Source organism: Cyrtonyx montezumae, unplaced genomic scaffold (assembly GCF_038088225.1).
Source record: "Cyrtonyx montezumae isolate F1298 unplaced genomic scaffold, pur_monq_1.0 scaffold_4, whole genome shotgun sequence".
Taxonomy (NCBI): Eukaryota; Metazoa; Chordata; class Aves; order Galliformes; family Odontophoridae; genus Cyrtonyx; species Cyrtonyx montezumae.
Window position 1 is genome coordinate 13503549 of NW_027072045.1, and position 19977 is coordinate 13523525.

The 19977-nt window shown below is 42.4% G+C and overlaps 1 protein-coding gene across 7 annotated transcripts in view; it reads right to left on the reverse strand.

Annotated features, from left to right (window-relative positions):
• TLL2 (tolloid like 2) overlaps window positions 1–19977 on the reverse strand; it is a 104737-nt gene that overhangs the window by 66971 nt on the left and 17789 nt on the right. For all 7 annotated transcript variants that reach the window (XR_010622776.1, XR_010622777.1, XR_010622778.1 and 4 more), the window contains exon 2: window positions 7337–7447. Coding sequence is in view for 3 of the 7 variants with exons in the window: in XM_065746270.1 (XP_065602342.1) it covers window positions 7337–7447 (111 nt within the window). In the remaining 4 variants the exon portion in view is untranslated. The remainder of the gene's footprint in view (window positions 1–7336; window positions 7448–19977) is intronic.

Genomic DNA, 19977 nt, shown 5'->3' on the forward strand with positions numbered 1-19977 from the left:
ACCTGCTGAGGTCCCAACAGCTCAGCCAGCCTCAATTTCCAGCAAGGACATACAGTGCTGAGGAAAGCAGCACTGCCTAAGGAGCAAAGGCCTTCATTTTCATAGTGGACCTGTGCATGATGTCACCTCATTCCTCATGCCGTCCCACAGCTCCATGGTGAAACAGATGGCTGAACCATTTGCAGTCAAAAAAAAAAAAAGCAGCAGAGGAGTTGGGGTGAAAGTGGCAAAAGCTTTCTTCACCGCAGCAAGCTTCCACACTGAAAGCTTCTGGCAGAGAAACCATCCATTTCGGCCCAGGGACAGCTGCGTTTCAGTGGAGGAGTCAAGCTGGTGGAAGAGCAACTCAAATCTCATCTCTGCCACAAACCCACTCTGAGATTCAGCAACTCCTTCAGTTCCAAGAACAGTATCCTCCACAGACACAGCTTTCCAAATATCACACTTCTCTTTAGGACAGCTCTAGGAAGTAAAACAGCAGGATAATCTGAATATTTCCTTTTGCCTCTGATCTTTGTTCTGGAGAAACTTGTTACCCGTTCCCGAAGGTTGTTCATGTTGCCATCTGACCTTAGAACTACAGCAGCAAACACAGTACAGCATTTCAGCCTAAAACTAATTTGCTTTCTTTCCCCACTTGACAGCTGAATAAATACTTTGTCCTTGCCATTTGAAAAGGGGAGCTGCAGTGAAGTTCTTTTTTGTCAACTGTAGTTATAAATGCCTGCCTTCTTTCCAAATTAGACCTGAGCAAGCAGCTCAAAGTGAACACGTTTATTCCACAAACAATCTTTTTCTGTTCACAATCGACCATGAGCAGTTTACAACTTCTTCTAATTTGTTATTTGCTATTATTTATCAAGACATTTTGGTTGCTGATTGTTTCTTGGACATGGCCCACTATTTCACTGAATAGAGTAACTTTTATTCTGCAGGCACAGTAACATCCTTGCTTTAGAGAACCAAGCTGACCTCCCAGTGCCACCATCCTGCAAAGGCTTCTCTCATAGCTTCTTTGATCTTAGTCTTTCACTGACCACTTCTACCTCTAAATTCATTTACTAAAACACTCAAAATTGACAAAGCAGCCTACACAGCTGAGGCAAATTTAATTTTTCATTTGAGCAAGTATTCAAGGAAATCAGGCATTTGCCAGCTCTGAAACAAATGCATGATTTAGGCAATTCCATTGTTATTGGCTAAGCACTGTCAAATTTTACAATTAGGGTAATGGATTTAACTTCCAATGCAATTTCCATATGGATAAACCGATCTCCTCAAGTACATTTGCCCATGTGTTCCCTGAATCACAGTTAATTCATATAAAGCTATTTAATAACCTCCACTTAAACACAAAAGACTATTCAGACTCTTCTGACACCAGTGAAAGGAATGGCTTCCAAGTGTGTTAAACCAGCTGTAGACAAGACCTAAAGAAAATTTAATTAAGAGCAAAAGAGTAAGACAGTTGCAAACATGAATCAGATGTTATGAATGCTACACTTCAGCTTCCTAAATTGCTAAATATGCCATCTTGCACCAATTTCCAGGTGCCTAAGACCTGTTCAGAAAGAGAACTTCGGGGATTAGCCAATCTGTGGGGCTGGGAGCCAAAGACAAGCAAAGCCACGTAAGGAACAACAGGGATTCAGCACCGTCTGTGCAGAGACCGTATGCTACAACTAATGCTCTCATCTAGAGATATGCCGAAAGCAGATCAAACTGGCTTCCTAATTTATTTCCGAAATAAACATGAGAATTAAAGATATGTTTATCATCACACGAACACCGAAGTCTCTACTAAGAAAGAATAAGTGTCAGAGTTTGAAATATTTGTGGGTTTTGTTTTTACAGTGTGGAAAACATTTTAATATGAACAAAATTGCAGAGTTCAAAATCATTAGAAAAAAAAAAAGCATAAAGCTATTGTAAAGGTGAATAAAATTATTTATTTCGACAGGTGGGAATCTACCATTCAAAAACCTTGATTTCAGGGAGCAGTACATTTCCAGAAAACCCTTCGTGTGCATGTGACCAGTTGCCAGCAGGAACCTAGCCAAGAGGAAAAAACAAACATCTAACTCCAAGGGGAACACAGAGCATGTAGTAGGGCTACATTGTTCAGGCTGTGCTCTTGGCAAGTGCCAAATAGTATGGTCACCTATTGCTTGGGACATCCTTTAACCTGCCCTGCAGGACAAACACCAGCAAGCTTAACATCCTGTATCAAAAAGAGGTACGTATATAGATGGAATGAGCCTCAGTTCTCTTGGAACAAGGATTTTCTTCTACCCACATAAGAGGAAGCAATCTCCATTAAAGATTTCCCAGAGGATGCACAGACCCCTGTAGCGAGTTCACAGATGTGGGTAACACATGCACAGCTATGTGCATTGTTCCTGGACAGTTACAATTAACGCAGCTCAGAGTTAAGTTGCACAACTGATAGATATACTCCATCTGAACTGAATATCTCTGAGTTCAGCAGTGTTGAAGCCACTCTGCACTAACATAAACTGCACTAGAAACACAGCAGTTGCAGAGGATTTGAAAGTAATCTGAAGCACTGCTGCTGCCCACATATGAAACAGTCTTGCTTCTAACTGCTTTGAACAGCTTAAGTTTGCCCCTTGAGAAGAACTCTCTTTCCCCAGCTTACAGCTTACCAATGTAGCTTTTAGTAGAAGAGTTGCACTCCAGCAAACATCCTGCGAACAATCCCGGTTGGTGTGAAAAATTGATGCCTTGTGTCAGAAACGCAACCAGAAAGCAGTGAAACATGCTTCAGGAACTGACAGTCCACCAGAGTCAAGGAAAAGTTGCTATAAAACTTGAAAAACACTACAGCCATCTATCTCACAACATGCAGACCTTCCAGGCAGGCACACATATGGAACTGCATGTTCTTCTGCTCTCTTTCACAATAGTTTGTGCACAGTGCATTAAAAAAAAATAAAAGCCAGTGATTCCTGGTTTGTCGTGGAGGAAAAACAACTCTAAGAGCAAACCCTGAAACAGGAAAAGCCTTGTGAAACAAGGTGACTGCAGGCACCCCAAAAAGGCAAAACAAAGGCAGCCTGTTGCAGATATGAGTCTTGTGCAGGTCTAGTGAAACAGTGGAGAAGCCACCTGCAATTTTACATCATGATCAGAATAAAGGAGCTGGGCAAGAAACCAACATGTGCCAACAAACCCATCCCCACTTTTATTAAAAGAAGGTATAGTTCAAACTTCTTAGTTCACCAAAGAGTAACTTCCTCACACTAGACTCATGAATTTGATACTACAGCCTCTCTATCCATTCACAGCAGTCTGTCCCAACTTCAGTCATTAAATACTTTACATGGTTCAAAGCCAATTCCCACTCTAACTTCAGTAAAAACCCTGAGATCAAACATTTCCCCATTCCAACTGCACTGTTAGCTGAAGAATTACTTATTCTAGTTCATAGAGATGCTCTGTAAATCCTTCCTGATCTGTACAAGCGTGAGAGCTTTATCAAGGCCTTGAAGCCATGAGCCTAAAAATCTCTCAGTATTAGAGGCAAAGAAAACCTATTTTGAGTGTTCTTGAAAAGCATTCCTGGCAGCAGCATGATGCAGTCACTGCCTCAGCAGCAAGCCTAACACAGCGTGGTAGCAGTGAGGGCAGCCAGACTCCCATGTCTTCTGATCTGCCAAAGCCAAAGCCACAACACAGTAGAGACAAACTTGGCCTTCTCACTCACAGAGGTTCCTTTCAGGACTTGAAACCGCCTCAGTGATACAGAAATCAGGAAAATACATTGTATCAGTAAATTCCTCTTAATCCCCAAATTGCATGAGAAGACTTAAAATAAACCCCTTAAGATTAAATAGCCACAGAACTCCCACAGGCATGGCAAGAAAAGAAAGCATCTTCCTCTGTGGCTAGTGCTTTGGAAAATAAAGCAATACAGCAAAGACAGTCACTTGGCACTAGAGGTCTCAGAACCTGAGTGACACTATGCAGTTTCACAGCCTGCCAGTGGATTTTCTTGTTTCCCCCACATTTATAAGCCATCAACTGGATTGGAACTGCAAGATAACCCTTAAAATTCAGATGCAAAATTCTTCTGAATTAAAATAGACATTGTAAAGCAAATGCTTGAAATAAACTTAAAAGAAACCTATAAGAAACTTAAAAACTGTAAGGTCTTTTCCAAAATGATTAAGAGTCACTGAAGCAAGGACTTGATGAGGATAGCACTTGCTGGAAGATCTTCAGGCATCCAGAACAAGGGGAAATGGTTTCAACCTCAAAGAAGGGAGATCTAGGTTAGACATAAAGAAAAAACTTCTACAGTGAGGGTGGTGAGGCACTGGCACAGGTTGCCCAGAGATGTGGTGAGCATCCCATTCCTGGAGACTTTCTAGGCCAGGCTGGATCAGGCCCTGGGCAACTTGATCAAGCTGTGGATGTCCCTGATCACTGCAGGGGAGGTGCAATGAACCCTTCCAGTTCTAAGGATTCTATGATGCTATGATCTGTTTCATTATGTTTTGAACTATTACTCTCTCTTTGCTGAACCAAATCCTGGGGAAATCAACTTCAACAGTGATTTTCATAGTGAATGTGACATGTAAACTTGATCCCACAGAATGAGAGGCAGAAAAACATTTTAAATGCAAAAAAGAATACTTTAACAACACCCCTCCCTGTTTCTCCACATAAATAAATAAAATTAAAGAGGAGGAAGAAATTCCTTGTTTGGAGCACTTTTACTTCTTAGTGTGGCATTACATGCCATAGTAACAGGATGAATAAACGATACAGAGAGCACCGTTTAGCCTAGAGCACCTCTACTAATGTGAAGAAGAAAAAAGACACCCAGTTCTCAAGTAGGTTCACAAACTCTGAAGGCCTGAGTAGCAACTATGACATTTCAGCAAGCAGAAAACCATTGCAGAAACCGAGCTTCAACCACATCCATGCTGTGAAATTAGGCTTAGCACAGAGTTCTGCAGCAGAATCCAGGCTGTCCTCAGACCAGATTCTCTGCCTCTTTCTAAAAGAGAAAAAGAAATCCAATAGCTATCTTCCTAGAAAGGAGACTGGACTGAAAGAAAAAAAAAAAAAAAGGTAAAGTAAAGAAGGAGATCTGGAATGAGAAAGCTTTCCACATCTGACAGTCTTAGCTCTCATGAGGCAAGGCACAGCTTTTACTGAATAGTATCATCCCTAGTTGTATCTAGATTCACTAGAGAACCATCACCTATAGGAACATGGAAACTTCATTCTTCCTCTGGAGCTTGACAGCTGCAACTGCTCTACACAAGCTAGCAGGGTAAATACCTACGAACAGCCCAAGAGTGTCAAATAGCACTATTTTCACCCCTCCTCCCACTCCTCTCAGCCAAACAGCATTTTCAGGGGACACAGAAAAGAAGAATGTCTGGGCTAATAGCTTGTTCAGAACTGCAGCTCCCAGATACGAAGAGCCTATGTGTATGTACGTATTAAGTACTTCCTCCACTATGCAACTAATCCGATTAACAGCTTTAGGAAACTCTGAAATGTTATAATTCAAGGGGACCCACTCATAAAAGGTCTTAGACTGTTTCAGTACAGAGGTTGCATTCTTCCCACTGGAAATAAAGCAGAAAGCAGGACTTTCTTTCAAGGAAGAATGGATCCCAATCCCCACCATGCTGAAATAGACCACCCCCTTACAATTCACAGAAGTGTCAAGCAAGCCCCACAGGAGAAGAATCAACTCTTCCTGCTCCTGTAGAGAGCCCCCTTGCAGAGCATGTGAATAGAGAGCACCCTCTATGCATGCTCTGAGGAAAGCTAAGCTCACTTTGACAGTCCCAGGGGCTGGCCATTTGTCAGCTTGCACTTCCAGGGGTTGAAAGTCAAAGAGATGAATGAAGTTTGCCAGAGACGAGGACAGGGCCAAACGAGCACAGCATCACAACTCACCTAATGCCCATCACACAAAGCACCAATACACAACACAAAGCCCAATTACACAATATGAATCGTGGTTGCAAGAGATCACCAACATAGTATAGATTTAGCTTACAAAATTCATGCCTGGCATGAGTACTAGGTGTAAATAAATGTTTCAGATTTGACAATTATATAAATTACCACAGCAAACTGATGCAGTTAAACACCATCTGGCTGGCTTCCACAGAACTCTCATCTAACTTATGTAGCTGACAAAGAGACATAGAGATCAACACTGCCTATCCCACCTACCTGGTACTCATTTCCTGACTTACCTTGTGATCTAAAGGCAACTAACATTAAAAGTATACATCTGTGTTGGAAGATGGATGTGTCATCTTCCTTCCTGACCTATTCTAACAGGAAGCTATAGCACTGAACCCCAGAATAGGACTTACACTTACTCTGAAACAAAAGGTAGGCAGTTGCAAGGATTCAGAACCAGCTTACCAGTCCTTATGAAGGACACAAAATGAGCTGAGATGCACAGGTTATCAGGTGAACACGATGCCCCACTAATCTGAGTTGTTACTCAACTTTTCACCCTACTTGGCTAACTTAAAAGCACAACAGCAGAGAAATAAAGGTTGTCCTGACCTGCTCTATCTCCAGTTCTACCAGTGTCTCTCAAAGCTCAGATTCCAACTACTCCTCCTGACATCGTAAAATGGAGTAGAGGCTACAATACTGCAGGGAGTCCATCCACACTCTCCAAATCGGTTGCAGCATGTTTCAGAGACTCTTTGAGATGGAGATAAATCAGAGCTTCTGACTCAAGAAGCAGCTCCAGTATGGCACAAAACTGAGCATATGTAAGATTTGTGTAGGAGCAAAACGTAACATGAGCATATATTACTCCATCTCTTGGCTTTACAAAAAATAAAATCAAAAAGACTGTTAATCTACCTCAATTACATCACTTCAAGGGTAGCCCATATGCAAGACTTAGGGATTTACTTAGGTTAAAAAAAAACTGAAAAAAATGCATTATTCCATCAAGATTAAAAGAAAAGAGGGGAGAACAGTAAGAGTTTAAATTTAATGCTAAAGTGAAGGCCCGTGTTTCATTCAAATTTCCTTCCAGATTTGCAGAGGCAACTCTTCAAAGGAAGAAACCAGTGCCATAAAGTTGAAACTCTTCTCCCTCAGGACAAACAGAAAGGCTACATCACTGCCCTCTATGCAAATCTTGACTGTTTTTATCTAACAGAGTTCAGAGTCGGTTCCCAGTCACATAACTAGTTTCTCTCTGTATGCACTCCCCTGCCAGTGAGAGTAGGCCACATGAACGACAAGGAACACTTTTCCATCTGACAATAAAACCAAGGGAAAGAAGGCATTGTCACCTTTAGGCTGCCCTTACCTGAAGAGTGTCTTGCGTTGCCATCTGAGTGCTTTGTTAAGTCAACAGTTCTGTCTATTTGAAACAGCATCAAATCATCTTCATCTAAAGCGATATCACCCCAAAAGGCAGCTGGAGAAAAACAAACTGCAATTAGTTTAGTTTTATTTTGGAAGGAAAGTATAATTCCTATGCAGACCATATCGCACCTCAAAGACAGTTACTCCATGGACCAGAAAAAGGAAATACACAGGAACAGTTTGAAAGTACACAGACAGTGGACATTGGTGGAGGCTAGGTGATAGTATTTACATTGAGCCACCATACAGATGCACAGAAAGGAGCTTATTAGCTGAGATGCCTTATGTTAGTCTTCATAACTGGTCTGGCTTTCAACTGAGCTTTATGGTTGTGGTATTCACTGCTCATTAAAGCCTTCAAGGGGGCAGTTATGAGTATTTCCCTATGTTGCGTGAAGGACAGAGTTAAGTTGCAGCCCAGATTCCAACAGACGTTGCATCTACACCACCTCAGGCTAACAGTTTACCTAAAATAAAAGGACAACCACAAACTGCCAGCCTGTGGGACCTATTACACACATTCATCAGACTCAGTGCTAAACTGGTCTAAATTCAAGCACAGAGCCAGTCTACCATTTCCACTTAACAGGACAAATGCCATTCATTTGTCCCCTTCTGGATTAGTTACAACTGATTGAAGTTTACAGTTTTTAATTTTGTAAAAATCCTTTATTTTCATTGCTTGTGGCTGAAATTTGAGTAAATAAAGTTACAACACAAACAGCTCAGAGAAATAATACTGGAAACCATTTAAGCATAAAAAAAAACAACTCTGGAAAAGTTCGGTTGACTCTACAGAGTGTACAGTTAGCTACTTTTGAATTTGAACTAAGTAATGCAGACGATAAAGCAGTTGACCAAATTTTTCAGTGATAACAAACAGCTGTTAAAATTCATAGTCTGTGTTGGTTGATAAAAAAGAAAGAAAACACAAATAATACGGGTAATTAACTCCTGCTACAGCTCAAGAGAACTCAGTAAATCAGGTGAGAAGCAATGTAGAATTGCTGTCTCCAACAGAGACCAGATGCAATGGAATCATAATCAACAACATTTACATTCCTGGAGGGAAAAACTGTCCCATTGCTATGCTAGCAGCATCAATGATCAGAGTAAGTTAGGCCTAAGTAACCAACGAGTTTTACTCATCATTTCACTTCTACTGACAAGACCAAATGAAATGTGTCAGGAAGCTTGCCTGCGTATCAGAAACCTGCAACTGGATCTGTAAATGAATTATAAAGAGTTAACTCAGAGAGCTATGCCTGCTACTGGGCACATCCCAGCTGCCACACATTGCCCCACCAAAGAGCTGCCACAATCAACTGAGCACAGGGATTCAGCTTTCCCTCTGCCTGCTTGCAGTTATCCAGCCTCAGTAGAGGAATGGGAAACAGGACTAAGCCTTTCAGGAGACTGGCTATGACTTTTTGACTATGTCTCCTTAACAGTGTTACCAAAACCCAGAGTATAGAAATACAGCAACAGCTCCAAAAGACTCCATAGTGCAGACAAATCTATGCACAGACTGACATCAATTATAACTAGGACAGAGCCTACACAAAGGCATAACTCAGGCTCCCACCAATGTCTTGGCAACCAAATTCCTCATACAGAACAAAGGAGAACATAAAATACTATCAGCTCACCACCAACTAACAAGTCTACCAGAGTGGCCCAGAGGCACACTGACTAGAAACAGCCAGGGAAAGAAACAGGGCCATATTCCCCTCTGAATTTGAACACATTTTATCCATACAGAGAAACATCTTGCTCAGAACAATGTGGCAAACAGCATTCCATGCTGATTCCCTCTCCAGTTACATCAGTAGGCTACTATTATACTGGCCAAACAGACATCCATCCCTACCATGACACAAAGCAATAGCACCATTTCAGTCCCAGTGTAATTTCCACCACCGTGGGCTCTAAAGGGCCCTTTTCCATTAGTATTGCATAGTTTGTTTTTCAGGACAAGGTCATAAGTACATGCCAAAGCTGTGGTATGGATTTAAAGAAACAACTGTTATATTTTCATTCCCAATGGAAAACAGTTTTCTCCCAATCCTAGCACAGGAATCCCTTTCTGTTACAAAGTCATGCATCATCCTGAAAGATGGCCCACTACAAAAGCCAAATTTCCCTAGCATTTATTTCAAGCTCTCTATAGTCCCAGCATGCTCAAGGGGAACCATGATTTATCACAGTCCTGAGCCAGCTAAACAACTTTCCTCACTGGAAATCCTGGCTGAGAATGTTGCACTGCAACTTCTCCTGTGCTGTCAAAGGCTCCTTCCTAAAGGCATACAATCCTGAAAGACGCTTGCTTCCACCCCAACGGAGCTGTCCCACAGGAAAGCACAAGTATTTTATTTTAAAGGGTCACAAGTTCAGAGGCTTCTGGCAAATTAAACCTCTGAAAGCATCCCTTCTGATTTCCTTTACCAACATCTCCTTTTTAATTTAACATGGGAGGATTTCCAAAAGAGAAAACAAAAACCAAAATTAAAATCTCTGAACAGCAGGCTAGCAAACTTGGAAACCAGTATTTCTCTTGGCAGAAATCTCTGTAGCATACAGCCAGGTGCAAACTCTTAACACTCAGCGCAATAGCGTGCCAGCTTTTGTTTAAGATGATGCATTAATCGCTCCGGATAGTTAGAACAGAGCAGCTCTTATTGAGGTTGATGCAGTTAATATGAGAGAGTTTGCTTCCACACCAGACTAGCAGTCTGCATCAACTACTCAGAATGTTTAACCCCGCTGCTCCCCAGCATATGCAATGGGGCAAAGGATAAATAATAAATGAATCCATCCTCCAATCCAAAAAACAGCAGTCTTTCAAGGGGTCTTCATTTTCAGAAGATTTCTTCCCCAGGAGAATAGCTTACATGCTGTGTTTGCACTGTACAATAACCTGCCTGGGGGCTCTGTCATTCTCCAAAGCTGCCCACAGCATTTTCTTTCTAAAATCATTTCTCAGGAAACCACCCCCAGTCTTTTTCTTCCCACAAAGCCCTCAAGTAAGTTCTTTCTCCAACTTCTGCTACTTCCCATTTGTATCCTCTTCTTCCCCTAGTTTTAAGTTAGAATTGGAATTCTGGGGAAAAAACAGCACTGTCTCTTATACAAATTCAATACAAAAGTGTTTGCAATTGTCTAAAATCATTTTCCTTGAAAACACATTTATCCTAGACCCTTTAATGAAGTGCCTTTCCTTTCTACATCTTTTTCCTCAAAGGCAATGAGGTAGAAAAAAAATCATTCCTACGAATAAACACCCAAACAAAACACAATATTGTGATTTGCTAAAAGCAGGCTCCAAGAGCAAGGCTTCAAGCCAAGATACATAAGGACAACTGTCCTTCGCCCTCACCACCAAGTTTACACAAGTATATTAAAGCCACTTAACACAAGGACATAACTACTTGAAAAATATCACCTAATGTCTGTATTTGAACTGATCTCCAGCCACCAAATCAAGGCTAGAAGCAAAACTTTCACCTGTTTCCTTGTAATGATTTCTTGCTGGAAGGCTTCACTCCAGCACCAAAATATCAGTATAGTCCATAGATTTACCCTGATGACAGGGATCTAAAAGCAGTTGGCCTCCGGACACCATGGGAGACCACAGGAATTTTGAAGCACCCATCAGGAACAGCTGTGACAGATTCACAGGAAAAAAAAAAAAAAGAGACCTTGGAAACAAGCATGCTCTGCCTGCCTGGAAAACTCCCTCCATCCCACTCCTCCTCAGAGAGGGTCTCACTGACTGAAACTTTGATTACATAATGGCAAGTTTTAGGATGTGATTCTACATTGAGGGCTATACTCTACAAGCTGAGTCAAAGGAATCCTCTTTCTGTGTGGACAGAAGCACACTAAGTTTGCTTATGCCAATCAGCTCAAGGATCTTTTCTGAACTTGCAGCCAGCTGGCACAGCTCATGCTGACAGACTTTTAGTTCCTCTATGTAGTTTTAACACATTTTTGCTGGAAGGACTTTACTCTTGCCTGGCAGATTTCCCACAGTGCAGTATAGCAACAAGCATGGAAAACAAATAGCAATATGAATCCAAACAGATGCCTCACATTTGTTTCAGCAGCATTCATGACTCAAACTCAGTTTCCAGTGGTGCTCACAACCTCTGCACATAAACGATAGCTGAGCTCCCAAGGAGTTCCTCATGACTGTGCTCCAACTGAGCACACGAGTGTCAGTACAAAGCATTCAAGGAAGAAGTGTTTGCACAAGGAACCTTGGCACTTAGAATTTCGTGGCAAGATGGATGCAACTGTCAGGCAACCCAAGGAGCAGACTCAACAGTCACTCAAGCACTGAGCCACATCAGCTGCTTGCCACTCAAAGTACAATCAAAGGACATCATCTGAACACATCTCTGTGATAACCATACATGCATATGTAAGGGACAGTGTTTGTCTCCATCCAAATCTCTGTTCTCCATAATCTGTGTTACAGAAAGATCCTAGGGCATCAGCTCTAGTTGTTCCAGAAATGATTGCACTGTGCTAGAATCATGCAAGGGAAACCCAGCATCACACCTTGTCAACAAGAGCTATAGGCAAAGAGTGCTTGGTGCACATATAGGTGGCTTATTCTATGACTATTCAAGCACTAGCAAAAGCCTGCAAGTTATTTCTCAGCATTTGCTGATGTTTCCCAACTTGACAGGTTTGAGTGCTAGAGATTTAGTTTTCAGGGCTGGCCACGCTTTCATTAGGGCTTCTGCAGTCTAGCAATAAATAAATCAACAGATCAGTATGAATTTCCAGCACATTCATTTTTCTTTCCTGCCATGCACTGACATGCAGGTTTGTTGTTGCTGAATCACCTGAAGATACAGGAACCAGTAAGAAAGTATTCTGAAACATGCTGAAAAAGATTCATACCTAAAAGAAGAAAACCAAATCCCCTTGTGCAAAGTAACAACTGTGTCACAAGAAAAAAAAGCCTCAAAATAAGGCAGAAATCAGTGAAAGAAGAGAAAAAAAATCCTAAACACACACTTTGGAAATAAGGCCAGATCATGAGCCAAAGAAGGATAGGAAACAAGCAACAACAAGAGAAAAAGCATCAAGAGTACCATATTTAGCCATTATGCTTTAAACTGGATCAGTCTGTTTCTCCTCTGTAGGAATAATCAGAAATTTTCATTGGCCAGCCTTGAGGATAAGCTGGCTTGAAAGCTCTACTGCAAACGAATCCGTGCAGCAGAGGTGCCTACAGCCAGCCTGCTGTCTGGCACAAGCATGGCTCCCTGGCAAGAGAGACTCAGCAATTCACTTTACAGTTAGTAGAAGTTTCCCTGCCAGGAATCACATTTCATTTCAGAGTCTCAGTTTGTGGAGTAACATCTAACATGGTCCACTTCTAAACTGCAACAAACATTTCAAGAACATCCAAACATCATGGGAATCAAAGTTTAACACCCTATTCTGACTTTGACAGAAATCTGAACTTGCTGAATTATCACATGTAGCATTCCCACAGCACCTTCTCTTGGGCACTCTTATCAGCAAGAGACAATTTATGTTCTGTGTATGTCTTTCCCTGGAAGGTGACGAAGCAGCATCAAACACACCTTGGGCTTGAATGCATCCAAAGCTGCAAGCACACACAAGCTTACATAATGTTCTGCTTTAAGGGACAGCTCATACTCTCTCAGCTGACTGCTACCTTACTTTAAAGTGGGAACTGGAAAAAAAAATACAGTGGTATGAGTAATGCTGCCTGTCATAATTAGGTTAGGAGAAAGATTTCTTCTTTGTAATATTCATTACTCTCCTACCACTGATGGCTGTTTCCTCACTCGAGGTCTTCATCATTTGCGTACCTCCATGACAGTCACTTCTGCCCAGCGATCTACAAATTCATTCCTGGTACAATGAGTGATGCAGAAAGGCATTTGTAAGCTCAGAGCAGAAAATCCACGCCACAGGCAGCAAATAAGCTCCCTTTATGGACTCTTGAAAGGTTAAACATCCATCTATTCATAAAAGCACAAGAGGATGCCTGCTATATAATACTTCAGAGCAACTTATAGGGTTAAGGATGCTACTTCTCTAAAATGCAGCACATAAAATCTAAGGGGCCAGCTTAAGTGCACTTCTTGGCCACATTCCACATGTAAGTAGGCAACAGACGACCAGAAAGATGACCATGGACTCAAACATGTTTTGAGCTGTTTTATGAACAAGTGCTAACTAGCTACCTACACCTGTCAACTGAGCATCTGACACTCCCCTAGTCTGTACGAGACAGTTCAGAAAAATTGCTTTTAAATAGGGTTAGTATTCACAGATCTGTTCAATCTCCAAGTTACACAAAGTTTAGAGGCACATAGGGGAAGAGCAAATGGTCATTCAAGAAAGACCTCACGTCTTTTCCATAAGCCAATAGCCTAGCAAGATGCCCTTGGCAAAACAAGTAGAAATTAAAAAAATAAAATAATAGAATATCCTGAGTTGGTAGGATCCCAGCAGGATCATCAAGTCCAACTCCTGGCTTTGCCTAGAACCACCAAAAATACAAATCTTATGTCTGAGAGTATTATCCAAACACTGCCTGAACTCCAACAGGCTTGGGTCCACCCCTGGGAGCCTGTGGCAGGGCCTGACCATCCTCTCCTGAAGAATCTTTTTCCTAACCTAACTTGAACCTCCCACAATACAGCTTCATGTTACTCCCTATAGAATTGAAATCAAAATTTGATAGTAAAAACAACAAAAAAAAACAACTACAACAACACACTAGGTTTGCCACCTTCATGTCATTCATGCCAGCTAAGAAATGATGGAGTTGGTTAAGTACCAAACCCAGCACTTGTACTAAGGCACAATCATTTTTTCATCTTCATCTGTAAATTACACGTGACCTGTAGGAGCACCTAGTACTGGGGCATAGCACCAAGAAAACATTAAAACACATTTTCTGTAATATCCCACAGCTAGGTGCTATCAGCTGTTACAGTCATAATGCACAACAGATGGAAATTGAGCATGGCTATGGTGCTCAAATTGACAATACAGGCTGAAGTTGCTTTGTCTAATTAATCTAAAGCATCAGCCTGGACTACATCTCCCAGTCCTGCTCTAATGAGCATAGCCAGTAATTTATTTATTTATTTACAGGAATCAAGAGAGGAAACAAGTTTTCAGAACTGGTGCAAGATTAGTTCATAAGTTCATAAGTTCATAAGGTTGGAAAGGACCTATAAGATCATCTAGTCCAACCATCCTCCTATCACTATCTCTACCCAACTACTAAATTAAATCCTTTAGCACCTCATCTAAACGCTTCTTGAGCAGCGCTAGGGATGGTGCCTCAACCACCTCCCTAGGCAGGCCATTCCAGTGCCTGACCACTCTTTCAGAAAAGAAATGCTTCCTCAGGTCTAATCTAAATCTTCCCCGGCGCAACTTGTGGCCATTCCCTCTTGTCCTGTCGTTATTTATCAGGGAGAAGAGGCCCACCCCCTCCTCACCACAACCCCCCTTCAGGAAGTGGTAGAGTGCAATAAGGTCTCCTCTGAGCCTCCTCTTCTCCAGACTGAACAATCCCAGCTCCCTCAGCCGCTCCTCATAAGACTTGTGCTCCAGACCCCTCACCAGTTTTGTTGCCCTTCTCTGAACACGCTCCAGGGCCTCAATGTCCTTCTTGTAGTGAGGGGCCCAAAACTGAACACAGTACTCGAGGTGCGGCCGTACCAGAGCTGAGTACAGGGGGATGATCACCTCCCTGCTCCTGCTGGCTACACTATTTCTAATACAGGCCAGAATAGAATTAGAATTAGGAATAGCTTCCACAAAGCTAGGGTCAATCAAACAGTGCTTCATTAAAGGTAGAGAAGTGACACGTGGCAACTGGAAGATGCTAGTAAAGAAATCATACACTCCTCTTTCCATACTTCAGACAGCAGTCCACATCTCTTACAGCTTTGTCAAGCTTTGTTCAAAGATTACATTTAACTAAGTAAAGGCAGCAGACAGACAAGAAGTCTATGCTCCAGCTGTTACCATCCCCTGCCAACATCTGCATGGAGCATACAGCTCTCAACCATGGCAGAAGTGGAAACCAGGAACTAAAACCATCAACAGAAAAACACATTCTGTTTTCTGATCCTAAATGAGCATTTCCAAAAAGTGCACAGTGGCACTTGTCAAGAGGCAGCATCTTTCCTTTCCCCTCCCTCCCTCCTCCACCTCCCTCAGATGCATATGAAATGCTCCTCACTGAAAACACAGCATCACTTCTGCTGCCCTTTAAGAGAAGGAGATGGCAATGTTCTGGGTAATGAAATCCAAGTGTGCCTCTGTCAATTAATTATGGAGATAGCCATACCACACAAGCCCCATCGCACACCCTTCATCATTTTTGCTGCTCAATATAACTTTAATTAATCTTCCCTTTGGCAATTTGAAGGAAGGGTGAGCACACTGCAAACACCCATGGTGTATTAAATTGATTTCCTGTTTTACAGTCCCCTTCCTATTGGCTGAGCTATGATTTGTGACCCTTCTCTTGCAGGCATTTTATCCTTGCTAATATAATCCAAAGCCTTGTGCAACAATTACATCCAGAAAAGTAACACTTCAAACAGTCAGCCCAGTCTCTGTCAGTACAAAGCAGATTCTCTCTTGCCCTTCACTCCCTATACCACAGGAATCCAAATCAATCACTTTACATCCTTATGTTCAGCATTTCAAATTACATAAAAGAAAACACTTTTGTTCTAAGTAACTCAGCCATCTTGCTTCTCATACTTTGCCTATCATTCATAGCAGCACACCTTAACTATCAAAGTACTACGACAAAACATACTCCATTGCCAAATACGACCTCCCTGCCTGAGGTACCAGGCTGATCTTTTAACTCCAGATAACCAGACCTACAATCAGAACGTAGAAACACCGAGTTCAGCTGAGCTTCCCCAACAGACACACCTACCTTTTAAGAGAGATACTACACCACCTTGAACTCGTACGGCTGAGAGTAGGATCCTTATCAGGAAGTACACAATAATTCACAAGGCAACCCTGGGTTAGGAAAAGGACAGGCAAGTGAAGCCTCACTTTGCAGCTATGGAACAAGCTACTTTCAAAATCCTCTCCTCTCCACCTTGCCTCTGAACACCAGAGCCTATATCCCATACGTCTCAGCAGTCAAACATCTTCTGATACTTGTCAAGTAGCATTCAGAAGACTTAGTAATTCCACGTACATTTGGTCAGAATTGATATCATCTGGCAAGGAGCACAGCTCTTCTGCTCTGGACTCACATGTAAAGGCCATCAGCTTCTCACTAAGCACATACAGCCAGAGCAGGAGAAAGATCCCAGCACATACAGACAGGTGCTCAAAGCGCCACGGTGAGATGCTCAGCCCAAAGCTGCCCTTCTCATCTGAATCAGAAGCAAGTGGAAATGTCTGACTGCTGTGCAATTCCACAAAGGGTGACCTCAAGCACCCTGGAGAGGGCAGGAACAGGGCAGAGTTAAGTCTTGTGCACTTTTGTCCACTGTGACTTCAATAGCAAGCATGGGGACTGTGTGCCAGCAGTTTCTGACACCTAGGTATGACAGCTGCAGGATACAGAGGCCAGGAACACAGTCCTGTGATGATTTGCTGTCTTGAGGTTCAGGTCCTTGTTCAACAACACTTTCTTGGTATCATGGAGATCTTGACCTAAAACACCACATACCCCTCACCAGCTGTCCCACAAAACAAAGACTCCCTGAACTTTTTGGCCATCAGCTTTAGTCTTCTGGGAGGAATCAATCTAGGTCAGCTCTTCAGTTAGCTCTCACATCATGGGACTTACCCTGGATTCATTCTTTCAAATGAAGTTAAGGAACAACAACCTTAGAGATGCAGACAAAAAACTGAAACTGCTGCAATCCTAAACTTCACTTAGAGCAGTTCAACAGCTAAGCATTTTCTCCCATTAAAGACATTTTACCAGCCATGACTACAATGCAAATAAACCATCACAACTTATTTAAAACATACCACTTGGGGATGGATGTTCTTCTTCAGGTGGCAAGTTTCTTTGCAAAAACTGCCCTTTATCCCCTGATGCACTAGGTCCTTCCACCTGGTTAGAGTCCCAAGCAATGCAGCTGGGGAACAGGTAATTCTAACCAGGCACACAGGAAGTACACTGTCAAGCACCAACCCCCACACACAGAAAAGGCTCATCACAAAAATGAACAGGAACAGAACCATTAGCTAAGCTATATCCTGAAAAAGGTAAAACTTAGGCCTGTTTTAAGCAAACTAAGGCAGGCCAAAGATTTCAAACCACAGTTCTGGTGGAATGGGTGTAATCATGACAGATCACATCTAATCAAGGGCTAGACAAGGAAAGCAAACATTGTCTCTTTTTACTTATTGTTCTTTATCCACTAGCACCAAGAGAGGAGCATTGCAGCACTGCTGGAAAAAAGCAAAGAAGCAGACAGGAGGCAGGAAAGAAATGGGAACTATTTATGGAGGATAGCTGACTTGAGCTGTTTACAGACTTCTCCTCTGAGCTTGGGGATGGAAGGGTGGCAGGGAGTTGGTTTCAGCCATTAGAAGTACAACGTGAGAATCCATTAGTTTTCCATAGAAACAATGTCATCATAGAAGCGAGACAAATCTGATCAGTCATGCAAATGTGCTGATGTTAAATTCTCAGGCCTGGGTGGGGAATTTTGGTTGCCAAAAACACAACAATGAAGAGATCAGAATGAGATTACCAGCCAGAGAACAGCATTATGGGGGCATGGGATATATACCAAAAACCACCCCCGACTATACTAGAGTTTACTTCCTAAGGCACACATAGGTGTCTGAGAAGAACAGACAAAAAAAAAAAAAAAAGAAAAAGAAAAACACACCAAAAAACACAAAAGCCATTCTTGTATGACATCTCAGGAAATGAACAAGTGCCACATTCAAAATGCTAACCAGGAAAAACCTTCACAGACCACGGAGAACAAAAGAAAATAAAAGGCTTGGCACCCCAAAAGGATTGGGATTCTTGAAAGTTATGGAATCACAGTGTCAAGGAAAAAAAAAAGATAATAGGTGAAACAGGTGATTGAGTATCGTAGCTTAACCAAGCAAAACACTAAACACCAAAAGTTTAGGAGAGAAATCAAGCAAGTTGGCCACATAAGACACCTATGTGCTATCCCAGGCACATGTCAAACTAAGATACAGTTGCATTAGTGTAGCATTCAAGTTACACTAATAAGGGGCAAGCCACAAGAAAAAGTACTTTTTCCCTTCCCAACAACAACAAAAATCCATAAAAGGAGACAACAGATTTTCTCTCTTTCCATCCCTTTTCCCTTTAAAATGAAACTATATCAACGCCCTATACGCTACTATGCATAGAAAATTACAGCAGCACCCCGAGCAGGTAGAGTAGCAACCACTCACCCTGTCAGTAGAGTACAGCCCTTCCTCGTGAAAAATTGAGCCACTATCCTGGACTATCTTCACCAGAAGTATTTAGGGGTTAAAAATATGCAAGTTAAGAGCTCCACCCCCTGCAGCACACAAAACATTACTAGAGCAATGCATGCAATGAAGATGTTTCCGGATAAGTCTGACCACTAGAAAAAACAGTTCCAAGAGGTGTACGAACAGAACAAGGAGAGCTCAAAGCATAAAAGATGTTTCACCTAGGCTTGACTTCAAGGCCAAAACGTCAACATTCAACATAGAGAAGACATCAAACAGCTGTTGGGTTCACTTCTCAAGTTTAAGTCTAACATAGTAACGCAATGGAAAGCACAGCAATGACAGGGAAGTTGCAAGATCCTAGGCTGCAACAAGTAAGGAGCTGCTCAAATGCAACAGCCATGGACAGAAATAAAGGAAAGAAGCTACTTACCTTCAAAAGGCCTCAGGTACACAGGGATCTCTAAAGAGATACCCTCACCCCACTACCAACCCTGAAATGAGGTCTGGATAGAGGTGGATCCTGGCTCCACCCTTCCTGGTCACTCAGATGCACAGCATGCACCTGAGCTCCCTGGGTTGGCCCTGCCTTCCCAACAGGTGCTCAATCACTGCCTCAGGCCACGACTCAGATTTCTGCTTCAAGAACACCTTGTTTCTACTGCAATCTTTCTTGTGCTGCAGTGAATTCTTGGTGCCTATTTGCAGGCTCCCTGTTTCAGCCTGAAGCTGAGCTAGAAGGGGAGAGGGAAACACAGGGAAGTTTTCCTCTTTCTGCTAACACCCATGTCAGAAAGGTCAGACTGCTCCAGGACAAGTCCAGGACTTGCTGCAGTGGCACAATGCCCACCCCTAACATACCTTAGCCACGCTCCAAGGCTCACAGCAGTGGCAGCAAATGGACAGCATTTACACAGTTTACATTTCAGGTGAGAGACAGAAAAAAATAAAGTCCAGCAATCAAAAAACAAACAAACAAACAAACAACAAAGCCAGGGCAGCCTGCTCCACGCCCACTGCCCTCTGGGGCAGAACCGTTCCCTAACCCCCAGCTGCCCCTCCCCTGACACAGCTCCACGCCCTCAGGCCCTGTCACTGTCACACAGAGCA